General features: G+C 41.2%; 3 protein-coding genes across 4 annotated transcripts in view; all 3 read left to right on the top strand.

Annotated features, from left to right (window-relative positions):
* Nucleotides 1–6,126, top strand: part of myh9b (myosin, heavy chain 9b, non-muscle) — a 29,930-nt gene extending 23,804 nt beyond the window's left edge. For both annotated transcript variants that reach the window (XM_056752333.1, XM_056752334.1), the window contains 14 exons: nucleotides 13–157; nucleotides 884–1,090; nucleotides 1,167–1,271; nucleotides 1,354–1,506; nucleotides 1,575–1,823; nucleotides 1,909–2,121; nucleotides 2,199–2,411; nucleotides 2,483–2,644; nucleotides 3,723–3,851; nucleotides 3,934–4,022; nucleotides 4,102–4,434; nucleotides 4,521–4,629; nucleotides 4,729–4,901; nucleotides 4,990–6,126. In XM_056752333.1, the coding sequence (XP_056608311.1) occupies nucleotides 13–157; nucleotides 884–1,090; nucleotides 1,167–1,271; nucleotides 1,354–1,506; nucleotides 1,575–1,823; nucleotides 1,909–2,121; nucleotides 2,199–2,411; nucleotides 2,483–2,644; nucleotides 3,723–3,851; nucleotides 3,934–4,022; nucleotides 4,102–4,434; nucleotides 4,521–4,629; nucleotides 4,729–4,901; nucleotides 4,990–5,101 (2,392 nt within the window). In that variant the 3' untranslated portion in view covers nucleotides 5,102–6,126. The remainder of the gene's footprint in view (nucleotides 1–12; nucleotides 158–883; nucleotides 1,091–1,166; nucleotides 1,272–1,353; nucleotides 1,507–1,574; nucleotides 1,824–1,908; nucleotides 2,122–2,198; nucleotides 2,412–2,482; nucleotides 2,645–3,722; nucleotides 3,852–3,933; nucleotides 4,023–4,101; nucleotides 4,435–4,520; nucleotides 4,630–4,728; nucleotides 4,902–4,989) is intronic.
* LOC130425913 (zinc finger protein 91-like) overlaps nucleotides 1–20,016 on the top strand; it is a 235,520-nt gene that overhangs the window by 109,269 nt on the left and 106,235 nt on the right. The gene's annotated exons all lie outside the window — the stretch shown is intronic.
* On the top strand, nucleotides 6,648–18,624 carry LOC130425931 (tripartite motif-containing protein 16-like). Its single transcript, XM_056752384.1, has 7 exons — nucleotides 6,648–6,711; nucleotides 10,827–11,397; nucleotides 11,510–11,605; nucleotides 16,360–16,572; nucleotides 17,182–17,326; nucleotides 17,416–17,466; nucleotides 17,803–18,624. Exons 2-7 carry the CDS (start codon nucleotides 10,831–10,833, stop codon nucleotides 18,336–18,338), a joined length of 1,608 nt encoding a protein of 535 aa, XP_056608362.1. The 5' UTR covers nucleotides 6,648–6,711; nucleotides 10,827–10,830; the 3' UTR covers nucleotides 18,339–18,624.

The raw sequence follows: 20,016 nt of genomic DNA on the forward strand, positions 1-20,016 counted from the left end.
ATGTCATGACAGGTCGAAGCGTGAGACAGAAGTGGCTCATCTGAAGAAGAGTCTGGAGGATGAAGCTAAAGTTCACGAGCAGCTGGTGGCCGACATGAGACTGAAACACGGTCAAGCCTTCGATGAGCTCAATGAACAACTGGAGCAGGTCAAGAGGGTAAGTCTCACACACACACACACACACACACACACACACAAACAAGCAAACACACACATACACACAAACAAACACACACACACACTGTGCAACACAACGTTAAAACATCCATAATAACATACACTCATACTGACACACCTGGAGAAACACACACGGTCTGTTACACACACTTACTAACACACGCCCTTAATGCAACACCCTGAGCAACATACACCCTTACAAACACACACACACACACACACACACACACACAGACTTACGTTACTGAAACATATTCACTAATACACACATTCTAAACAATACAAACATGTTTTCACACACACACACACACACACACACACACACACACACACACTAACTAAAACAGACACACTGTCACTACATACACTCACTAAGAAAGGCATTGTAATACAGGCACACACATTTTCAGCAACACACTTTACTGAAACACACTAAAACACACATTCCAATAACACACTCTTTAATGCTTACTAATACACACTCACTGTCAGTAATACAAACACCCTGACTAAAACAAACACGCTTATGGAGACACACACGCATGCTAACTAATACACACTCACTGTCAGTAATACACACACTCTACTGAAACGCACATGCTAACTAATACACAAACTTTCACTTACAAGCACAATAACCTGGCTGTACAAACACACATTGACTAGCCTCTCAGGACATGTGTTCAGTCTCTCTCTCTCTCTTCAGAATAAAGTGTCTATGGAGAAGACGAAGCAGGCTCTGGAGTCAGAGAGGAACGAGCTTCAGATCGAGCTGCAGACGCTCATGCAGGGTAAAGGAGATTCTGAACAACGCAGGAAGAAAGCCGAGACACAACTTCAGGAGCTGCAGATCAAACACAGTGAGAGCGAGAGACAGCGACTGGAAATGTCCGAGAAAATGTCCAAGATGCAGGTGCGTAGCTCACATGATCGCCACTCTTCTGAACGTTGGTTCTGCGCTCGGTTCTAAACATCTCCTCCATCCTCAGATGGAGCTGGACAACGTCACCGGTCTGTTAAACGAGATCGAGGGCAAATCCATCAAAGCCACAAAGGATTGTTCCGCCGTTGAGTCTCAGCTGCAGGACGTGCAGGTATGGCCGTGACATTACTGTTGCATTATGGGATGTGTGGTGGCGCACGTCTCACTCTCTCCGTCATGTGTGTGTCCTATAGGAAGTCCTGCAGGAGGAGACGCGGCAGAAGCTGACTCTGAACACTCGTCTGAGGCAGCTGGAGGACGAGCATCACGGTCTGAAGGAGCAGCTGGAGGAGGAAGAGGAGGCCAAGAGAAACCTTGAGAAACAGATGGGCGCCCTGCAGTTTCAGGTATGTCACGCATACACACCACGTACCAGGCGTCTGTGAGCGCTGTTTGATCTCACGTCTTCCCGCAGCTGGTCGAGATGAAGAAGAAAATGGAACAGGAAGTGGGTTCTCTTGAGAACGCAGAGGAAACCAAGAAGCGCGTTCAGAGAGACCTTGAGGCTGTCTCGCAGCGTCTGGAGGAGAGGAACTCCGCCTTTGACAAACTGGACAAGACCAAGACCCGTCTGCAGCAGGAGCTGGACGACATGGTCGTGGACCAGGACCACCTGCGACAGATCGTCTCCAACCTGGAGAAGAAGCAGAAGAAGTTCGATCAGGTGAGAAACGACAGGGCTGACCCGAGCTTTCCTGCAAACCCGGCAGAACGTCTCGATGCTGATGCTCTTACCGTTTGTTTCCTAGATGCTGGCTGAGGAGAAGTCCATCTCCGCTCGCTACGCCGAGGAGCGTGACCGCGCCGAGGCCGAAGCTCGTGAGAAAGAGACCCGCGCGCTGGCGCTGGCCCGAGAGCTGGAGACCCTGAGGGACATGAAGGACGAGCTGGACCGCAGCAGCAAACTGCTCCGCGCCGAGATGGAAGACCTGGTGTCCTCCAAAGACGACGTGGGCAAGAGCGTAAGTGACCCTTCGGGAGCTCCTCTTCCTTTCTTCTCCTCCGCCGACATGACCTCACGCCTCCACTGCATCCTCAGGTGCACGAGCTGGAGAAGTCCAAGCGAGGGATGGAGCAGCAGCTGGAGGAGATGAGGACACAGCTGGAGGAGCTGGAGGATGAGCTGCAGGGCACTGAAGATGCCAAACTGCGTCTGGAGGTCAACATGCAGGCCATGAAGGCGCAGTATGAGAGAGATCTGCTGGGCCGAGACGAGCTGGGAGAGGAGAAGAAGAGACAGCTGATCAAACAGGTATGAGAACTTCAAATAACGTTTCCTCAATGTGGGAAGAGCGTCGGGCCGTAGTAATTGTGGGTTGAAAGGTTCGCGAGATGGAGATGGAGCTGGAGGACGAGCGCAAACAGCGTGCTCTCGCCATGGCGGCGCGTAAGAAGATGGAGCTGGATCTGAAGGATCTGGAGGCGGCCATCGACCAGGCCAACAAGAGCCGTGATGAGGCTCTAAAACAGCTGAAGAAAGTGCAGGTAACCGGCTTCACACTTCTACTTTGTACACAGATAAATCCTGTCCTATTGTGTGACTGCAAAATTTGGAAAACAAACTGTTAATATTACATTGTTTGATATTATTAATATTTATCATATACAACGTAATCATATATTTATCTTCATTTTTTTTTATTCACATTTTTTGCTGTCACACTATTGGACAAATTTGCATATTAGTCTATCAACCAAGAATTGATTTAAATGTTATTTTTAATAATTTAACTATAATAAGTTTCTATAATTTTGTAAAATATGTTTTAATAAATGTTTTTATGAATTACCGTTTTCATATAATTATAATTTTATAGTTTTAGAATTATTTAATATAATTGTATGATTATATTTCTTTATTCAGTGTTATTGTTACAAATTAATTTATATATTATTTTCCCGTATTTTTGTATTATTTTTTTATAATTTACAGTTTTTATATATAACTATAATATTTATATATATTTTATAATACCACATATATAAATTCCTAAACAACTGTTAAGGTATATTTATTTTCATTTTTATCATTTATAATTATATTATTATTGTTTATTATTATTTAATGTTTTAGATTTTTGCAATATATAGATATGGGATATTTTATAAATATAAAAAATATTTTTTAATGTTATAATTTTCATATTTCTATAAACAATATAATTTCATATCATAAATAATTATTTTATGTTTTCATATTTTATTACTATATATTATAAATTCTAAACTATTATATTTTATAATTAATTTAATTGTAACTATATTTATTTGTTTTCTGTACTGTTATAAATATGTTTATTAATTTTTCTTGTTATAATTTTCATATTTCTATAAATAATATAATATAATATATTATTTTAAAATGAATTAAATTTTTACTATATTTATTTGTTTTCTGTACTGCCGATTTGCAAGTTTACAAGACTACGCAATTGTGACGTTTTGGTCAAAGTAAAAAGAGTAAATAAGGATCAAAGCAATGACGATGGGTTGAGGGTTTAGGGATGAAACGATGGAGATCTGCAGTGCTGATAAATCTGTGTTTTCCTGATCAAACCTTCAGGTTCAGATGAAAGATCTGCTGCGGGAGCTGGACGACACGCGTCTGTCCAGAGAAGAGATTCTGGCTCAGAGCAAAGAGAACGAGAAGAAGGTGAAGAGCATGGAAGCAGAGATGATCCAGATGCAGGAGGTTTGTGTTTCTCTCTCTATCTCTCGGCTTGACTTCGGTTCAGTCTCGGCTCTGTGTTCTGACTCTGTGTCTCTATCCACAGGAGCTGGCGGCCGCCGAGCGCGCCAAGAGACAAGCGCAGCAAGAGAGAGACGAACTTCAGGATGAGATGAACAATCTGTTGTCTAAAGGGTGAGACACAAATGATATAAAGCGTGAGACCCCAATGGACAGAATAGATCCTCATATGTGTGTTTGTGTGTGTGACCAGAGCTCTGGGCTCAGAGGAGAGGAGGCGTCTGGAGTCTCGTATCGCTCAGCTGGAGGAGGAGTTAGAGGAGGAGCAGAACAACACTGAGCTGGTGAACGACCGTCTGAAGAGATCTCTGCTGCAGGTGGATCAGACCAACGTGGAGCTGACGGCCGAGCGCAGTACCTCTCAGCGTCTGGAGGGGGCGCGCTCACAGATGGAGCGGCAGAACAAGGAGATGAAGCTCAAACTCACCGAGCTGGAGGGAGCCGTCAAGAGCAAGTACAAGGCCACCATCGGTGCCCTGGAGGCCAAGATCAGCCAACTGGAGGAGCAGCTGGATGTCGAGACCAAGTAAGTGTTCACCGCACACCGTAAATCACGTACAGGAGATGTGACGTACGTCTGCAGTGTAAACTGACCCCGGGTCTGTTCATTAGAGAGAGACAGCAGGCGTCCAAGCTGGTGCGTCGTGCCGAGAAGAAGCTGAAGGAGGTGATTCTGCAGGTGGACGATGAGAGACGCAGCTCGGAGCAGTTTAAAGATCAGGTGAGATACGCTCACAGGGCTCACACCTTTAAATCAAAGGTGGTACTCGATCTGATTGGCTGAAGTGTCTCTTCATCAAATGTTTCTGATTGGCTGAAGGCCGACAAGTTGAACAGCCGCATGAAGCAGCTGAAGCGACAGCTGGAGGAGTCGGAGGAGGAGGCGCAGCGGGCGAACGCCAACCGCAGGAAACTGCAGAGAGAGCTGGAGGACGCCAGCGAATCGGCCGACGCCATGAACCGCGAGGTCAACACTCTGAAGAACAAACTTAGGTGTGAAACATGCGAATGTTACTTTTTGGACTATTTTCACTGACCGCCTTATAAACTCAAAGTATAAACATGATGTTTGTGTGTCCAGGCGTGGCGGAGATATACCCTTCATCCGGCGTATCGTCAGTCGCTCTGGAATCGAGAGCGATGAAGAGGCACTGGAGGCCAAGAGCGAGACCCCTGAACCCAAACCTGAATAAAACATCTGGACCCCGTCATTCCCTCACAAACATCATAGACAGAAACTCAGAGATGCTTTTTGTTTTGTTTTGTCTTATTTTTCGTTTCAATTTAGCGCCATCGTGTATTAAACTCCGTACGACGGTTCTCTCGACAATCAATATTCACACAACTCGACTCAAACCCGAGGACCAAATCTGTGTTTTCGTGTCTCGTGTAGGATAGAAATCAAAACGTGGAATGTTATTTTTCTACGGAGACGCTCGCGATTCTGAATCTTATTTTTCTAGCTGACGTAAAAAGGATGTGTAAAAAATAACGGATGATAAAGTGAAGAAGATGTATGTGAAGGGGACCAAAGTGACACTGCTTTCTACTAAACTGTATTTTATTCAGAAGTTTTTATAATGGTGTAAGGACGAACATATTCGATCATGATATCACCTCTCTCTCTCTCTCTCTCTCTCTCTTGAGATCTTTTCGATGCTTTTGGGCTTAACACACACTTAAGAGACATTTAGTACACCAGCACAGATAATACAGATAAAGCTTGTGTCTCTTTGTTCCGAGCGGTAACATGTATTGGATGTATTTTTAGTGCACTGGTGGGAAAGATTGAAGGAATGTCGCGGCACTATAGCCTTAAATTCTCGTCTTTAACGTGTTTGGCTCTTGTGCTTTATGAAGGTGAAGGGCTCGAGCTTTTCTTTATTTCAAACACACACACAGTTAACTCTGAGCAGATCGGTGCGGGACGGGCTCACGCTGGTGGGTTTCCATGGCTACCTCTCAGATCCTGACGTTTAACACTCGCTGACATCATAACTGATGCCTCGCTCTCATCACAAGTGCTCAGTTTCTGCTCATCTGAGGAGACGTGAGAGAGATCTGCTGTTATATTTCAATGGTTGATGAACGTCTCTCTCACCGTCTCGTAATTAAAACTTTATGATTTATTCTCTCTCCGTAGCTCATCGATGATATCTGGAGATTTGTCATAAACTGACTGGTTATAATTGCAATAAAAAGGCTTTTTTAAAATGGCTTTTCCAGCTGTCTGCGATGTTTTTATTCTGCTCTGCTTGAATGCTTTAAATACAGATAAATCCTGAATAATACAATATAACTCAAATGAATAGATATTTTCCACCCTCATCCATCTTTCCCACAGCTTTACATCAGCAGAAGCTCTAAAGTTAAAAGGTATATTTTATGATTATTAAATTGATTTTTTTCATATTTCTGTTATGTTGTTAACTTTAAGACAAAAACCTTTAATCTCGAAACCAACACTTGTACAGTGACAGAAAACTAAATCACAAGTCACAGCTTCTTTACAGTTGTGTAGTCACTCTTAGTTCTTCAGTTTCACTGTTAAAATCATCTAAAAGTAAAAAATTTGTTTTCTAAAATATATCGTTTAATTTGTATACAGCTCTTAAACCACTTTCACTACTTTTTAAATAGTCCGAATATTTTCTTATTTATAAAGCGCTCGTGATTTAAGTTTACAAATGAGGTCAACCAATGAGAGCGAGAGAATGAGTTTAAGTCATTCATATTCATGTTTCAAGTGTTCAACACAGTTGTGTGTTTGTCGCATGTAAAGTGTGTCTGTCGTTCTCGTGAGGTGAGTAACACTGCAGTCTTTTGCAGGGATTATTATGACTTTATATTTGTGTTGCTGTCTGGATCAGTTGTTTTTTCCGTCTGTTTGTCATCTGCTTTACTTTCGGTTTTACTGAATCGACCAATGAGCAAATCAACATAACTTTTATAGTCATTATATATTTGAGTAAATACTGTATGTGCTTGTATATATGGGTTCGCATTCGTAAGTTCTTTCTTAAATTTGAACGTAAAGTCACCACTAGAGGCTCAGTATAGAGTCACCATATGAGCCAAATCTCCCGGACGCGTCCTTGACAGGATTGGTCAACCGCATACGTCATCGAGGATCTCACATTTCAGTGAAAAAAAGAATCATAAAATGAACATTTAACATCGCTTAAATCGTTTAATCATTGTAGTTCATTGTAGGCATTCTTACCTTGAAATATAATGACTGCCTTTATAAAATAAACCTGAAATACTAAACCTTGATGACGCTTGCACTTAAAAGGAATTTGTTTTGGTGACAGGAGCATCCAGTACACAGAAACATCAACAATAGTTCACGGAGACCATAACACATTAGAATACAGTACACAGATGATTTAAATAAGTGCCTATGGGTATTAAAAATTGAGATAAGCATATATATAAAGAGTAAAGCTATGTGTGTATGTAAATATGTACAAGACACTATTGTAATACAAGGTATGTGTAATATACAGCAGAGTTAAATATAATATACAGAAAAAACTTTTATAAAAATAAATAGTGTATTATCTGCAGGATATAATTAATATTGCAGTTATTAATTGCACAGTGGGTAAAAACGAGGGATGCACCGATACCCTTTTTTAAAGACTGAGGACGATACCGATATCTTTCCCTGGTGTTTGCCGATACTGATAACTTATGCTTGTATAATGTACAATTATGTTAATAAACCAGTATCTTACTGCTTAAAAAAATCTTTTGTTTTTAGGTCTACTTTTAAATTGTATTTAAATTGTAATTTAAATGTAATTTTTTATGATAAGTAGCATAATTTTACCAGCACACTTACTTCAGTTTGCTAAACTAAACAATACTCTGTGGTCGAATTATAAATAATTCAAGGGGGTCGGTGTGGTGTATCATAACTTGATCCATTCAACCAGACTTTTATTTTGACAGGAAGCCGCAAAGAGCGTTTGTTTAAGTTAAGGTGACTTTTATTTTGACGGTTCACCGCAAATGGTGTTTGTTTATATGGTTGTGTCCACGTGCAGTGAAGCGCTGGCTCTTAAAACTTCACAAGCACAATGCGTTCAGGTTCAGTACACGCAACTGCAACACTCTTTCACACACAGTCATGCAAAACAAGCAGAATACATATTTAAACACTGTGCATCAAGCATTGTGGAGATCATGGGGCTCTATGTATGTCACGTGAGGTATCGGTCATTGGTATCGGTCTGTCATTACGAGGATGAGAACGGGTACATGACCTTGGTATCGGGCCGATACCCGATACTGGTATCGGTGCATCCCTAATAAAAACATTTATCTGTCCAAGAGGTAGATGGCTTGAGGGAAGAAGCTGTTTTTGTGTCTGGTTATTTTGGCTCATATGGTCACCCTAGCTTTCAATGATCACATTCCACAGACAACGCGGTCATGCCCATATGCCTTATTCAACATTAGAAAGGTTAGACACTATCTCACTGAGCATGCGTCACAACTCCTTGTCCAGGCCCTGGTGATCTCACTTCAATTCAATGAAAGTTTATTTATATAGTTTATTATATATAATGTCTAATAAATAAATAATTAAATAAGTAAATAAATGGAGTCTCCCGGTGAACAAGCCAACACCGCCCTGCTGTAACCCAAACTCCAATGATGAATAATGGAGAAAAAATAAGCTCGGGAGAGACCAGGCTCAACCGGGAGGGCCAGATCCCCTCTGACGTGTCATAGCTGCACTCAGCGACCTGACCAAAAGCCACCGAGCAAACATCCACAACAAAGAGGGAGAGCCCACGACCCAGGACGTCCCACTCACTGAAACCGTGCAGGTTTTCCAGAGAACAGAGGATAACCTGGGAAAAATAGTTATGGCATGTTGTAACTTTATTCCTCTGTTGTCCGACATGGACCACAAAACAAGACCAAACCAGACCCACACCGCCCCAACAAATAAACCCCCCAGCCACAACTAACGAGCCCCCCCACTCCCCACAAACACCCACCCAGCAACCTCCAATCAGGGCCACTGAATGCAACTATAACTTCAAACTGCTGTCATGTGATGTAAGTTTAGCATTAAATACTAAGTATTGTAACTTTAGCATTAATTTGACAAGTAGTCCGTCTTTGCTCTTGGGTGGTGATGGAATTGCCTGAGATGGCGCTGGGATGGTCAGAAATTCCTCAGGCTCTCGCAGGAGGATGGCACAGGATTTTCCGCTGTAGCTGAAGTAATCCCTAGTTAGGGATTGGCATATGAAGTTCATCTGGACCTGGCGGAATCTCTCCCTTTCTCGGGGTGGGCATCCCGAGGTGGAGGCAGAAAGAGAATCATTAGCTCAAGGTTGGACAACTGCAGTGCTCTCCTTCCTGCAGGTATGCTGGTCTTCCTGCAAAGGCTATCAAACCGCTCCACAGCTGGTTCAGAACGCAGCAGCACGGCTCATCTTCCAAAATCTCAAAAGGGCTCACGTGACACCCCTTTTCATCTCTCTCCACTGGCTACCAGTTGAAGCCCGTATCAGATTCAAGTCACTAATACTTGCCTAGAGGACTATCACTGGATCTGCACCGGCTTACTTTCACACCCTCCTATACTCCTGGACTCCATCAAGATCCCGGCTAATAGTTTGTAAGCTCTCCGCAAAGTAATTTGTAGTCGCATAATATGACATTTACCTTCAACAGTCCAATAGCAGCCTTTAAATTTGTAAGAAAAAGTTATTGAAATGTTGTAAATTTCAATACTCTCTTGATTTAAACTTATTTCACCTCACATAATAACGATAATTTTTTTTCTCAAATAGAATTGAATACTACCTTATCATGAATAACAAAATAGGTATTTTATTAAATATTTCAAATTAAACAATATTTATAAACCAATGCTTATTAAAACCAACACAGTCAAAATAAAACATAATAAATGACATGTAATATGGGGGATTTCATTTTACTGTTATTTGTCAAATAAATAAATAAAGTTTTTATTTATTTTGACCTGCACAACACAGGCTGATACAGTAGGAATGGTTGTTGTTAGAGCCGCTAATAATGTAGTGTCATCACAAAATGTTCTCTATTTTAAAAGGTAAGTGACTGTAAATGTCAGCATTATAATGTGTGTGAATCATTCAAGAATGCCGAGTGAAACAAGCTTTTTCAGTCAGTTCAGCGAGTTAGCTTTTTTATACCTAAAGTTACTCCTGACAAGAGGCTTACGTAAATATTTACTTTATACGTAACATTATGCTTCAAAGTAAGACAAAACAAGGCTAAGTTGTAATTTACACACACTGGTGCAACCGACCCCTGATGTGGACATTCTCAAGAAACGTTCCTAAGATTTTCATAATTAAAATGTAATTTTTTACGGAGTTTTCTAATACTGTTCTAAAATGTGAAACTATAAATGAATAAAAACGAGTTGGGGACTTTTAAATGGTAATGTCAAACATACACATATTTTTTTTTGATGCATTTATTTATTTAATTATTTATTTCTGCATATTTTTATTCATTTATCAATTTATGCATGTATTTATTTATTTATTTATTTATTTATACTTAGGTCGTTTTTTGTCCTCCATACATAACAAACATACATTTGTACTATATGTGCAAATTCTTTATAAACAAATCCGTAGTTCACCCAACAAATGAAAATGAAAGTCATCGTTTATTCACCCTCATGTCATTTCAAACCCCCCAAAAATATTTTGAAGAATCTTGACAGCCAAAAACTGTTGGTACTCATTGACTTCTATTGTTTGAACACAAAACCAATGAAGTCAATGGGTACCAACAGTTTTTGATCATCAACATTCTTCAAAATATCTTTGTGTTCTGCAGAAGATAGAAACTCATCACTTCAGTTGTGTGTAATCTGTGTCTCTGTGTATGCAGTGAAATGGCAGAAGGTTTTTCAGAGGATGAGTTCATGTGTTCAGTGTGTCTGGATCTACTGAAGGATCCAGTGACTGTTCCCTGTGGACACACTTACTGTATGAGATGTATCACAGACTGCTGGAATCAAGAAGATCAGATGAGAATCTACAGCTGTCCTCAGTGCAGACAAACCTTCAGTCCAAGACCTGTTTTAGCCCGGAACATGATGGTTGTTAAAATGGTGGAGAAACTGAAGAAGACCAAACTTTCTGATCACTGTGATGCTGGCGCTGGGGATGTGGTGTGTGACGTCTGTACTGAGAGAAAACACAAAGCCATCAAATCCTGTCTGCTGTGTCTCAACTCTTACTGTCAAACTCATCTTGAGCAACATGAGAATCTCTTCAGAGGCAGAAGACACAACCTGATAGATCCCACCAGACGACTGCAGGAGATGATCTGCCCTTTACACGATAAAGTGATAGAGATTTACTGTATTCAGTGTCAGAGATGTATCTGTTTGTTGTGTTTGGATGAACACAGAAATCATGACACTGCATCAATTTCAGCAGCAAACACAGAGAAACGGGTGAGAAATGAATAAAAGTGTTTATGTGTGTCTGTGTTTGGTTAAAACATCTTTCACTGTTTCGGTATGTAACTTTGCTCGCGTTTAAATAATCTTTCTATTTTTCTTTCAGAGTCACTTGGTAGAAACACAGAATAAACTCCAGCAGAAGATCCAGAGGAGAGAGAAATATCTTCAGAAGCTCAGAGACACTGTGGACTCTCATAAGGTGAGATGAGATGAGGTGAGATGAGATGTGATTAGATGTCTCACTGAAGTCTCAGTCATGCCACAGTTTCAGAGATAATCGGACTTGATCTTTGGAACACAGCAAAATGCTGATATCCTTTTTTGTGTTACACATTGACATCAGTGGCGGCTGCTGATCTTTTAAATAGGGGAAGCTCATTTTCGGCCTAAATCATAAAAATTTTCCATTTGTTTATATGTAAATTCTGCCCTACGTTTCTTTTCAAGAAAATGCTCTGTAACCCTGTCGAACCAGCTAGGCGTCTTTTCCAGTGACTTGACCAGGGTCCTCTCAATGGCCAGCAGAGCTAGGCTGCTTAAACGGCCTTTGCCCATTGTTTTACGGGTGTAGGACTTGAGCCGCTTTAAACAGGAGAAGCTCCTTTCTACACCTGCAGATGTAGCTCCAATTGTTGCCACTAATGAGAACAGTTTGTAAAGCTGAGGCATTGCACTGTCCAACTCCATGTCTTTAAGGAACACCAAGTAATCACACAGCTTTCCCCTGTTAGTCTGCAAGTCCTGATCTGAATACAGGACTTGAAGTTCAGACCTCAGTCTCCCTGAATCAAAGTGATGGCCATAACTATTCAGGACACTTTGGAAGGCCTCCTCTGGAAATGCTTGTCTCATGTCATCAAATTTCCCTGGATTGACTAATTCTAAGAAAAGCATACTTTCCAAATTTGAAAAACGTCGAGGAATCTGTTCCAAGATGTTATCAAGGATGGCCATGTACAGATTTCTGTAGAGCTCTTGGGGATCCTGCATTTGGGTCAGATGGCGCTTTCTCATGGGCTCATCTCTTGGGTCTGATGTGAGATCTGATGCTTTGGCATAAACAGCTTGGAAAGCCCCCTCTGACCTCTTCTCTTTGACAAATGCAAGAAGAGACTCAATTATTTTCTTGCAGTAAAGAACATCCATCGCTCTCTGCTGGACAATATCAAAGACCACATCAGTCTCAGAGAAGATTTGTTCATATATGTACAACATGAACACAACCTCAAAATCCTCCAGTTTCCTCACGAAGCCTTTGGCACAATCCAGTGTATCAACATCCATTGTTGAATCTGCATGATGTTATCAAATGTCTGCAGGAGGCCATCATAATTGCTTGCCACAGTGCTCACTATCCGTGATGTGAAATTCCATCGAGTAGGAGCGTTTCTGGGCAACCTTGAGCAGCCTGCAGACTCCAGAAAAGACGTCCTCTTTGTGGATTTTGAGAAAAATGTGGCAAACCCAGAGAGTGATGCAAAAAAAAATTTGCACTCAGGCAAGCATTTGGCCCCATGTGACAGCACCAGATTCAGTCTGTGTGCATATCAATGCACAACCATTGCACTGGGGGCTATTGCTTTCACTTTGGCCTGCAGACCATTGAGAGCTGAAGCCATGACAGCAGCCCCATCATAGGTCTGTGCCACAAGCTTATCCTTAAAATTGTAGCCCTGCATGTTCTCATTTAAAACATCAAAAACGGACTGAGCATCTCGCCCCCCAGAAACATCAAAAAATCCAATGAAGCCCTCCTGAATTTTACCTTCACTATCCACATAGCGAATAATGACAGAGAGTTGTGCACGGCAGGATATATCAGTGGTTTCATCCACCTGCCATCCAAAAAAGGGAGCATCCTGAATTTCATCTCTGATCTGATCAGAAATGGTGGCTGCAAGAGCAGAGATCAAGTCATTTTGAATAGTGTGTGACATACCAGAAAACACAGTTGAGGACTCGAATTGTGTGGACAGGACAGAGTCATATTTAGCTAATGTTTCTGTGAACTCTCTGTAATTCCCCTTGTTGGATGATTCACTACTCTCATCATGTCGCCTAAATGACAGCTCCTGCCGGCCAAGCAAGGATGTCACATCAATAAGGCGGTTTAGGAAAGCCCTGTTTTGTTAAACAGTTTGATTATGTTTAGCCACTTGAATGCGAGCACCTTCATTGATTGCATGCTCAACACTGATCCTACCCATGCAACTTAATCTTGCACATGCACTCACATGTTCATTGCTATTTTCATGCATTTTATATGCCCTGTCAAAGTTTGACAGATCTCCAAACCCCAATTTTGACCAAACAACACATCCGTGAGATGGTTTCATCAAGAGACATGGCCAGCAGTACATTTTCTTTTTCACAGCACTTCCAGACAGCCAGCTAACTTTGTCATACCAGGAGAGCTGAAAAGACCTGTTACTTTTCCCTATCTTTTGCACTAAATCAATCTTAGGTGTTGATCTGCCCTGCTGTTTAATTCTAAGTTTCTCCTCGTAAGGAAGACTTTCTAATGGCTTTGCCAAAATCAGGTCGACAATATTAGCACTGTCTGCCATCGTGTGCAGTTTGCTAGCTGGCTAGTTCAGACTATATGAATTAATGAACAAACAATCTAATATATATATATATACGGGAGGAAATGTGGGAATTATGTTAAACTGAAACAATGAATGTGGTGTGAAATTGTGTGAAATATACGATGAAGGTTGCAGCAGTTTGTCTTTCGACTACACATGCAAAATCTGCGATGGGACTGAGTTGGAAATGGAGACACAGAGTGATACGCGTCATAATCTGAAGACCACGCCCACACCAACCGTCTCTTTGCATTGCGAGAAGCTGCCGCCTTCTTGTCATTTATGATTGATAAAAAATAAAATAAAAAAAGTCTAAAAGCTGATATGTGACAATGTGTATAGCAAAGAAGCTAAAAAAAAATTTATACGTTTTTATAAGCTGTCGACCCCAAAAAACGAACGTTTTAGGACATAAAAGTGGATTAAAATGAGATGAAAGACCCTCCAATCATCACGCAGACGCTCTGAGTCCGGGCCAGCCCACTCCTCCATTCATCCCAGAGACGCTGTGGTCCGTGGGCGGGACATAATCGCAGCATTATCCAATGACCGTCTTGTTTCTAAGCACTGAAAAAAACTGTTTAAAGCAGCCCAATTGAAGTCAATGGACGCTGGGCTTCAACAGAGTAATGCACTGTACGCTACGGGAATGAATGAGAAGGAAATCGAGTCAGCCGACCTAAATAGCTGATTCTGAACGAAATTGTTTTCGTTCGAGATGAACGTGTTTAAGGAACTTTTAGTCAATGAAATGTTAACATAATAGCACATATATTTGACCATTCATTTTTTGACAATTATAGGGGAAGCTGAGCTTCCCTTGCAGTCTTAAAGAAATCGCGTCTGATTGACATGCATATGAATGAAAGTCAATGGAATAAAACGTCTAGGTGTGAGCTGTAATGTTTGTGTGTGTCTGTGGCCAGGTTTTTTTATCCCAGTGGGGACCTGAACCTGAATTTTCACCAGCACATGGGGAGTCGTGTCACCGTGGGGAACAAAATGTAGATCCCCATTGGCAAAAAGCTTATAAATCGTGCAATACAATATTTTTTACAATCTAAAAATGCCTAAAGTTTTCTGTTCTTTAGGTGTAGGGGTAGGGCAAGGGTGTCCAATGTCAGTCCTGGAGGGCCACAGTCCTGAGGAGTTTAGCTCCAACTGGGCTCAACATGAAGCTAAACTTTGCAGAACACAGGCTCTCCAGGACTGACTTTGGACACCCCTGGGATAGGGCATAAAATTGAGAAATAAAAAAAAAAGCACAAAATGAGCTCATTTGATTCCTGCTACAGGTCTCAAAATAGTTGGGCCGGGGGCAAGTTCACCATTGTGTAGCATCGCCTTTTTCTCTTCAAAATAGTTTGAAGACGTCTGGGCATTGAGGCTATGAGTGGCTGGAGTTTTGGTGGTGGAATTTGGTCCCATTCTTGCCTTATATTGGTTTCCAGCTGCTGAGGAGTTCTTGGTCGTCTTTGACGTATTCTTCGTTTAATGCTGCGCCAAATGTTCTCTAAAGGTGAAAGATCTGGACTGCAGGCAGGCCAATTCAGTACCCGGACTCTTCTACGACGAAGCCATGCTGTTGTAATAGCTGCAGTATGTGGTTTTGCATTGTCCTGCTGAAGTATACAAGGCCTTCCCTGAAATAGACGTTGTTTGGAGGGAAGCATATGTTGTTCTAAAACTTTTATATACCTTTCAGCATTCACAGAGCCTTCCAAAACATGCAAGCTGCCCATACCATCAGAGATGCTGGCTTTTGAACTGAACGCTGGAAGGTCTCCCTCCTCTTTAAACCGGAGGACACGGCGTCAGTGATTTCCGGCAAGAATGTCAAATTTGGAATCGTCTGACCATAGAACACTATTCCACTTTGAAATAGTCCATTTTAAATGAGCCTTGGCCCACAGGACACAACGGCGATCTGGACCATGTTCACATATGGCTACTTTTTGCATGATAGAGCTTTAGTTGGCATCTGCTGATGGCACGGCGGATTGTGCTTTAGTAATGTCATTAACACAATCATGCCGATGAATGATGCAGTGTCGGCCTTGTCCCTTACGCACAGAGATTTCTCCAGTTTCTCTGAATCTTTTGATGATTTATGCACAAAGCATTTGCAATTTGACGTTGAGGAACATTGTCTTTAAAGTATTCCATAATCTCTTTACGTCTGTCACAGATTGGAGAGCCTCTGCCCATCTATACTTCTGAGGGACTATGCTTCTCTAAGACATTCCTTTTATAGCTTATCATGTAACAGAACTGCTTGCTTTTTTAGCCATTTCTTGCCCCCGTTCCAACTTTTTTGAGACCTGTAGCAGGCATCACATTTGAATTGTGTGTTTGTGTGTTACAGCGGTGTGCACAGTCAGCACTGGAGGACTGTACGAAGACGTTCACTGAACTGATGTCTGAGGTGACAGAGCTGATCAGAGATCAGGAGAAGACTGCATTAGCTTCAGCTGAAGGACTTGCGGAGAGAGTCAAGCAGGAGATTGAAGATCTGAGGAGAACAAACACTGAGCTGGAGAAGATTTCACAAACACAAGATCACGTTCAGTTTCTCCAGGTAAATAAAATGAACGACTGGTTACAATTAAAGGTGTTTGTAAAGGTGACCTATTAGTCAGATATGGTGACCCACACTCGAAATGTGATGTTTAACCCATCCAGTGAATAGTGAACACATGCACAGCAAGTGGTGTACACACGTGCACCCGGAGCAGTGGGCAGCTATCACCCAGGGAGCAAGTAGGGGTAAGATGGCTTGCTCAAGGGCACCTCAGTCGTTACCCGCCGGCCCTGAGGATCCAACCGGCAACCTTCTGGTCACGAGTCCGACTCTCTTACCATTAGGCAATGACTGGCCCTTCACACTGCCTCTTGTGTGTGTGTGTGTACTTGTACATCTATCATTATGAGGACCAGTTATAAATTTTGACCAGCAGAGTGAGGACTAAGAGAGTAAAGTGAGGACATTTTGGCCGGTCCTCATTTTCTGAGACCCCTTTAAAGGGCTGTTTGAGGGTCAAGACCAGTGGCGGCTGGCCCATAGAGGGCGCTAAGGGTGCCCATGGACTGTCACCATAGAGATAATAAACCTGACGTGAGTGTGTGCACTTGGTGAATAAAAGTTTTTCTAATTTTGATTTGTGGTTTGTTGTCTGTGTGTCTGTAGAGTTTCCAGTGTCTCTCTGTCTCTGGATCAACAGAACACATCAGTGTCTCTTCTGACGTCTCTTTTGATGATGTTGTGAAATCTGTGTCTCGATTCAGAGAGAAACTGCAGCGTTTCTGCAGAGAGGAGATCCACAAGATTTCTGGTAAACTGATGGATGTGAATTTATTGTTTTTATAAATTAAAACTGAATGCAGTATAAATAAAATACCCGGTATCATTTGGTTTCCATAGTGACAAGCATCATGGTCCCTGAACCCAAAAGCAGGAGGGAATTCCTACAATGTAAGTAACTGAGACAAATAAATTATACAGCAGATGTACAGTCCAGTGGAATGACTAAACACAGCTCATGGGTTCGATGCCAGGGGATTCCACATACCTATGTTTGTTTAGTATAATGAAATGTAAGTCGCTTTGGATAAAAGCGTCTGCCAAATGCATAAATGTAAATGTGTGGAAGATCATTTGAATCTCAGACAGTATGTTTGGTGATGTTAGTGAGGTAGTGCAGAATGACCGTTAATGTTTCATTTTCTGAAAGGACATCAGCCGCATGTGTTCCTGAACATGTACTCACGTCACCTGTAATGATGTGTAACATTGAGTTCTTCTCATCAGATTTCCGTCAGTTCACACTGGATCCAAACACAGTGAATTATTACCTCAGACTGTCTGATGGACGCCGAGCGGCTGCAGTCATTGATTCACCCCATAAGTATCCAGATCATCCAGACAGATTTGAGAGCTGGATGAACGTGTTGTGCAAAGAGAGTGTGAGTGAACACTGTTACTGGGAGGTGGAGTGGGAAGGGAATGGAATGTTGGGTGTATCTATAGCAGTGGTATATAAGAGCTTCAGTAGAAAAGGAGTCGGTCTGGAGAGTGCAGCTGGACGTAATGATCAATCCTGGAATTTTTTCTGCTCTCCACACCATTATTCATTCATTCATAATAATTCAGAGATGCTTGTTTCTCTTCTCCCGAGTTCTTCTAGAGTAGGAGTGTATGTGGATCACAGTGCAGGATTTCTGTCCTTCTACAGCGTCTCAAAAGACACGATGAGTCTCATCCACACAGTTCAAACCACATTCACTCAACCTCTCTATCCTATGTTTGGATTAGATAGACACTCATCATTCAGACTGGTCGTCTAACAGAATAAATGATAAACAGGGTAAATGAATATTCCATCACAGTTTATTCTCTAATTAAAACATCTAATGTCATGTGTAGAAAATACACTCTCAGGACAAAGATATGATATCAGAATTATAAGGAGATCAGATGTGTTTTATAGAGTTCCCATTACACCAGATGCACTGAGCCTCATTTATAAAAAGTGCTTATACACACAGATTAAGAAATAAATAGATAAATGCATTCAGAAATGTATAAATAATGAAATCAATAAATAAATGAATGAATACATAATTGTGTAGAAAAAAACCTGTCAAACATAATAACTTTGTACCATTTTTGTACTGCTACATTTGATTCTGTATTTGTACATGTATTTATGAATTTCAACTTTTTTTTGTATTTCTACATTTATTTATTCGATAAATGTTTTCTGGGTGTGTAACAATGGATGTTTGTGTTTCTAATAAAAAATACGTCTATTATTCACGCTTTTTATTCATGGTTTGATCAATAAAAACTAACAATTTGAACTTCACTTCGTCAGTTAAAACATGTGGATCGATCGAAGTGTAATGGAGGTCTGCATGTTCAAACGCAATTTATTTTCCTACTATTGCGAGGGATATGACACCGGAGACAATGGCGTCAGATCGGTTGTATTAATTAACACTTATAACAGAAGCGTTAGTTTTGCTTTTTTATATTTGACCCGAGTTGGATAATAAAATAAGCAGATTGAACAGGAGACATTTGCAAGCAGGACTTCAAAGGACGTTTCATAGAAGTGTTTTAGAGGTAAGCTATGCGCACACACACACACAATATCAGTGTGTTACACACAACAGCTTTCGTGGCCGATGTTAAAGTCATGGAAGCTGTTATTTGACCATTGGTTATCTAAGAATGTGTGAAGCTGAATTCTTATCACCAGCTGTACGACTGTGATGAAAGTGAAAGTAATGAAGCGCGTAGCTCAGTCAAATGTTTACAATATCTGATAACACAACTCAAGCGGCTCTTCCTCTTCTCTGAGGTCTTCTCTGAGGAAGGCCCCGCCCCTTTTTGGCGTATTCCTGTGGGCGGAGGTTCAGTAAGCGGTTCAAATCTTGCCGCGACATTTTGACAGATATATAATTAAACCAAGTTACGAAAGCACATTCACTGCCCTCTGCCTATTATGACCAAAACAATTGATTTGCATACATTTAATAATCCCTTTTATTTTAAGCCAATATGTTTATTACACAGTTACGTTATTTAATCATTATTTACCAACAGAAAATACACATTATATGCATATAAAGAGATTAGTCTATGTGGAAATAGTTTTTTTCTCCACCGTTATATCAGAGCCTTAACTGTCGCAAAATATGGTGTTTCACAGACCACATCAGGGCACATCTGTAATGTATCTGCTTGTTTACACTATTTGACCACCAGGTGGTATTCTGAGCAAATTAAGCCTCGAGGAATGAATCCTTTTGTAAACAACTAAGCTGAAAGGCTTCAAAGCTTCATGAGGCTTCATCTGGACACCACTCATAGGCTGCACATGTTGAATTCAGATAATCAAGGCACATGGAAACACTTGTAACATTTTTAAGCTGACCACAACATGGCTCTACACTGTTAAAAATCTTAGGGTTCCTACACAAATGATAAGAAATAGGCCTACAGTTGACAAATAATGAA

This window comes from Triplophysa dalaica, chromosome 7 (assembly GCF_015846415.1).
Source record: "Triplophysa dalaica isolate WHDGS20190420 chromosome 7, ASM1584641v1, whole genome shotgun sequence".
Classification (NCBI taxonomy): Eukaryota; Metazoa; Chordata; class Actinopteri; order Cypriniformes; family Nemacheilidae; genus Triplophysa; species Triplophysa dalaica.

What these genes read in the sequence shown, in the direction of transcription:
- LOC130425931 (XM_056752384.1), top strand. Translation starts at nt 10,831, where the DNA reads ATGGCAGAAGGTTTTTCAGAGGATGAGTTCATGTGTTCAGTGTGTCTG. An exon ending in ACACTGTGGACTCTCATAAG is followed by an intron (nt 11,606 to 16,359) that starts GTGAGATGAGAT and finishes TGTGTGTTACAG; the next exon opens with CGGTGTGCACAGTCAGCACT. An exon ending in ATCACGTTCAGTTTCTCCAG is followed by an intron (nt 16,573 to 17,181) that starts GTAAATAAAATG and finishes GTGTGTCTGTAG; the next exon opens with AGTTTCCAGTGTCTCTCTGT.